We start from the raw sequence: 5,502 nt of genomic DNA, 5'->3' as shown, positions 1-5,502 counted from the left end.
GACTTAGGTTAGTAAATCTCCCTCTCTAGGCCAGTGTACTGGCATCGCTGATAGATATTTGTGGAGAGCACCGTCAAGACAGAATTATTTAATTGCTCTATAGCCTAATTTGATTGTATTTCATTAGAAATAAAAAAGCAAGTACGTTAGAGGCTTACACGTCTGTTCATTAAATTACTGTTGACTTTTTTCATTGACATTCCATAAATGGCGAAGTTAAGGTTAACAGTATAAATAGGGGTGCTGAGGATTATGAAAGGGGAACCTGTGCAATTAAAAAAAAAATAGCTTACATAACCTGATATCATAATAGACGGAATATTTATTTAACTTGCAGCAAATTGACACACCTCTAGACAGAGACAATTATGACTGACTGTAAAACATCTGACAGAACCAATTATGACTGACTGTTGTTTGCTACCTTTGCACAGAAATAAATGAAACACAGATATTTGGAACAGAGACTGCTGCCTGTGTGTCTAAGCTTGCTGTAATTAAAATACAATAACCAGTAGGCAATGTAAAAAATGCAGTAGCTAATTTAGTATGTTCTTTAACTCTTTAAATAAAAGTGAGAGAGACACACTGCTGTACATAAATGATACTCCCCAGCTTTTTTTGTGCATTCCCAGATAAACCAACATTTTGGCACTATGCTCGTAGGCACCTATGTTGTTTCTCACGTCCCCGGCACAGATACACGCACACAAATACAAAGGGATGCGAATATATTTTTACTTCTCACTCTGAAGAGCAAACTATCAACAGGGTAATCAGGGGAGAGAGTTTAATAATATGACACAGGTCGGTTGTCCAATCAGTACGAGAAAAAGCAGAAGCCACACTTAGGGAATCCAAGAACAAAAGTTCTTGATCGTGACTATCAGGTTATTTGGTGTCATCTTAATAGGAACAAAGAGAAATTGCAATAAATGGAAAACACATGGCCAGGTATAGATAACCTCCGAATATTTCCACCCATGCTTCCAGCATCAGTACAATGTTACGAGGTAAATGGATTTCATGTACCTTTTAATTTTTTTTTTTTCCCCCCAAATAATATAAAAATATACCTAGGTAGCTAAGCAAGGACTTGGATGGGGTGCTGAATTTGACAGGGACATCCAGAAGTTCAGACTGTGTTTTGTGAAGAGAACAAGAGGGCAGTTGGGGGGGGGGGAAGGGAGGGGCATAACTTCGTACTTGGTGATACAATTCTAAAAGCATTAGCAGAGTCAGTGACTTATTAACTTTAGAGAATATGGTACCTGGATTTTATTTATATATGGGCAGAGGCATGTCTGCTCTTTTTTTTTTCTTTTTTTTATTTTTATTAAAATAATTGTATTTTTCATTTGTATATTTGTTTTGGTAGTATCTTTTATATGCTCTGCATGTGTATAAATATATCTCTTTATGTATCTCCGTATATGCATTCTGCAGCAGTGGTCTTAAAAGGTTGCTTGCCACTGAACTTGGATATTATTAAAACAATGACAGGCTGATAATAGGTATGGAACTATTTTGGGACCTGACTGACTACTGAAAGGCAATTTCACTCCATTTGTGTAGCTTAGTTTTCAGAAGGCCTTTTGGTGCATTATTGACTAAATTCTCATTTAGGAAGAAGGTAGGAGCTTTTATATGCATCTCTAAGTTGGATGGTATGGTAACTTGAAGGTATCGACTGGCTGCGCAATATACGACGGTCACAGTTGTCTTTTACTCAGAGGAGCAGAGAGTGATGCTGGTTGTCATTCTTACTCTGCTGTGTGGCAGCGTAAATAGTCCCCTTTCTAACCAACCTGGTGGGAAAAGTCAATATCCCATCAGCAAAGGAGGTAAACACATCAGGAGCTGTGTCCTCTCTCATCTTCCCCTGCTCTGTATTACTACAGTTTTTTAAATCTCTTCTCCCCGGTCGTCAGATGCGCTGGTGTCATTCAAATGCGCGGTGCGGCTGTGCCGCAGGCTGCCGCTGCCTGCCTCTCCTCCCGGAGCTCCCGGCTCCCCTTCTCTTATAATTGAAACTTAAAATTGGCCTCATTACTTCAACGAGGCCCCTCGTATTTCTCCATTTTTTTCAGTTCACCCTTTCCTGCTTGCCTCTACCGAGGGTAATTGCATCTAAGAAATGCAGTTCGGAGCATATTGTCGGAAAGGTTATTGCATGTAATTAAAGTTGAAATCTAATTGGGGGGGAGCTAGGTGCTGTGTTAGCGGGGTGGCTGGAGCCTGAATCAGAGCTGTGCGCGGGCCTGTATTTTTGTTCCCTGGTTTATTGTTTGCCTCGTCACCTCACCAATTACTGTGCCTTCCTGCTCTGCTCACACGTGCCAGCTTTTTCTGCATGTCGACACGTTTCACTTGGTCCCCCTTGAGCACCAGGAAGTTTTAAACTGTTTTAGCCTAGTTTTGAGCTACGAGTATGGTATTTTCCACAGTTCCTTGGTATAAAGAGCATGGTTTTGCTAGCATGTGAGCAGTGGCAAGTGAACCTGCTTAGTATGTCATGTGTCTTGAAAATGCATAAACTGGTTAGTGCTGAATCTGAGGCAGAGTGGGTTTGGCGTTTTAACGGGTCTGGTCATTACAGTTTTCAAGGTTTGTTTAATTAAGCCTGACATTTAAATAATTTTGGGATCATTAAATGTGTTTATGCCGTAGTGACTTCAGTCTGTTAATGAACAGATTCTTGTAATGAAAGTTTTTATTGTTTCAGTGGAAATTTTAATTCAGCTAATAGACATAATGTCATTACTGTCTGGACAATGGTGAGAATGTGGCATCTTCAACTAGGCGTCTTCCTCTGTTTGCCTACTGCCCAAAGTTGGCAATATAAATACCTAAAATGGAATATGACAGCATAACATATACCTTCTTCACAAGGATGCATGAAAGGTGCTTGCCAAAGTGCTTTTAATCAACGTATTCAGTTACTTAAACTGATGTTGTTAATTTAAATTCTAATTTAATTTTTAAAGATTTCGTAGCATCATGCAGAGCAATGGAGTACAGTGGAACTTTGTGAATAATGTGGGAAAAACTAAGCAAGTGGTAATTCCTTGGTAAAGCATTACTGTTTCTATTGTATCCAGTAGTTAATCTGCTGAGCTCATCTTAAAACATCTGAGGTTTGCAGAGATGCTCATAAATCCTCAGGGAGGAGGAATTCACAAACCCAAAATTGCAATAGCTATTTCTGTTACCATGCCTCCCTTCCCTGCCATCTCCTTGTGTGGCAGTCCTTGACTTGGCTGCCAAGACGAAGGTGCGTCCGATGGGACGTCTTCATCTCAGTCACATCACAGAAGTGAGTCATTTCTTCCCTCGCACAGGTGGACTCAAAACACCAGCGTGTCCCTCTCCTCCAACCTCTGCTTCTCTCAGAAAAACTCAACTGTTTTACAGGCAACTCTTTTTTTCATCTTAACTTAGTAGGTGAAAAAAATGGCCATGTAGTAAAAGACGTTCAAAAGGGGATGGAGGCTCCCTTGTTTGTTACATGTTCAAAGCGTGAGAGGAGGGCAGTACCAACGTTGTGAAGGTGTCAGGAAGAAATGAGACGACAGCTTTTAGGCAAACCCAATGAGCAACAGAATGGCTTGAAAGCTCGACCTTTAAGTACCTGTGCCGTGCTCTCCTACTTCTGCTTGACCTGGAGTCCCTCCAGCCCAATGCGGGGGGACTGTCTGGGAGGGCACCTCGCTGTGCAATATATCCTTCCTGTGTGCTCAGTAACGCAGACTATCAAGGGCTGCCTGTTCCAAGGTGTAACTGCAGTCACAGGCTTTCGGGTAGGAGCTGGTGTTTCTAGAACATGGAGTTGGTTGGAAAGGAGGAGCACAACTGCACCAGATCTGCATCAAGTCAGCACTGATGTACAGCAGTAGAATATTTTGCTCTGTTAGTCTTTGTCCGCAGGCTTTGTAAAGCAAAAACTGGACAACCACGCGAACAAAATCCCTGGATTTTTTTAGGGGGGTTGGCATAAAATTTAACACCAAAAAAAAGAACAGTTTGCGCTTTGCTGCTGAAATGTGTACAAACTCATGTGGGCGCATGGGAGTTTGCATGCGCACAAATGTACAAGTGAGTAAATGTCTTGCACTCCAGACATTTCTTCACAGATATTATTGACCAAGCATTGGGGAATGACTGTCTTCATACACGTGTCAGGTGAACCTGGTGTCTCCTGGTGAGATACGGGCCATCTTCTCTCCATTTTAGGGAAGGATAGCATGGAATTGCCCCTGTTTGTGCTACTGCCCTTTTCCTTCCAGTGCCTCTGTAGTGCTGAGCATCACGATTCCCATCCTGCACACAAGGTGCATGTGAGAATGCACAAGACGGGTGATAGGTCTGTCCCAGGTTGTGCCAGGGCCAGTACTGGCAGCAGCAGGGACAAGAGAAGTAGAGCATGGTTTCCTTCCCTTCTGAAGCCAGACTTGGGCAGAACCTCTCCCTGCTTCAAAACCCTGGGGATGCTGTGTAGGTCTCACTAAGCTAAGGCACCCGCGCATTTTAAATGGGATCCTTTCAGCACCAGCCCTGCTACCGCTTATTTTCTCTGCTGTGACTTAGTGAACCCTCGTTTCGCTCCGGTTAGACAACATGAGTGGGCAAGCGGTGCTTCTTGCCAGCTCCTGGCAGGGGCCGCTGCAGCCGGGCCGCTGGGGCGGAGGGAGCTTCAGCCTGGCCACCATGTGCAGGTCCGGCATGGCCTCTAGCCGGGCTGGTACAGCACTGCGGGCAGGGGCGGGTGGGGAGGTGTCGGGAAGGCAGCAGAAGTTGGGAGAGCTTGCTGTAAATGTCATCTTTGCTGGTTATGACATTCACCACGTTTTAAAATACCGCGATTTGCAGTAGTGGTGAATGCAAACGTACTTTCTTTTTGTGGTCTTTTAATGCGTCTCTGTCTTTTTTTTCTTCATTCTTTTAGAGTATTTGAAGAAGAAGCCGCTCAGGAGGGAAGTCTCTGAGGCCTACAAAAGACTGAAGAGCACCGTGGAAAAATGTCTGTCCATGAGTGGCTACTCAGAAGTGAACCTCGGCAAACTCTTTACCATCAGTATAGGAAGATCCATGGGAGAGTCCAATAATGAAAGACAGTGATTGATTAAAAATGGAGGGAGATGAGAGCTAGTTCTCTGTTTAACAGTAATGATCCCTTAAGCAATACTCTATTTCAGTATGCACAATGATTTAATAATCTTGTCTCTTCGGAGGAGGAAAAATGGAAAGTGAAAATGGGATGTGTGGTTCACGTGGGCATGAAATATTCGAGGTGTTTTTATCTTCCGTTCTTTTCTTCACTGAGAAGCCAGGGTTATTAAAATACAGAGTAGCTGATATTTGCAATATATTTTGTGGTGTACGTAGACCTGTGAGGGAAAAGGGGGTGGGGGAATTGCTGCTTTAATTGGATAATTCCCAGTGAGAGTTGCTGGAATGTAAGTGATCCTAGACTTTGCTCCAGGGTATTTAGTAGAGGTGCTC

The 5,502-nt window shown here is 43.0% G+C and overlaps 1 protein-coding gene across 1 annotated transcript in view; it reads left to right on the top strand.

Annotated features, from left to right (window-relative positions):
• POLA1 (DNA polymerase alpha 1, catalytic subunit) overlaps window positions 1–5,118 on the top strand; it is a gene marked incomplete at both ends in the record, with an annotated part of 209,080 nt that extends 203,962 nt beyond the window's left edge. The window contains one exon of the mRNA XM_082004557.1: window positions 4,946–5,118. Within this exon, the coding sequence (XP_081860683.1) occupies window positions 4,946–5,118 (173 nt within the window). The remainder of the gene's footprint in view (window positions 1–4,945) is intronic.
• Between the last annotated feature and the right edge of the window lie 384 nt (window positions 5,119–5,502).

This window comes from Phaethon aethereus (assembly GCF_964289735.1).
Source record: "Phaethon aethereus genome assembly, chromosome: 1".
Lineage (NCBI taxonomy): Eukaryota > Metazoa > Chordata > Aves > Phaethontiformes > Phaethontidae > Phaethon > Phaethon aethereus.
This window is presented reverse-complemented; position numbering and strand designations above follow the sequence as displayed.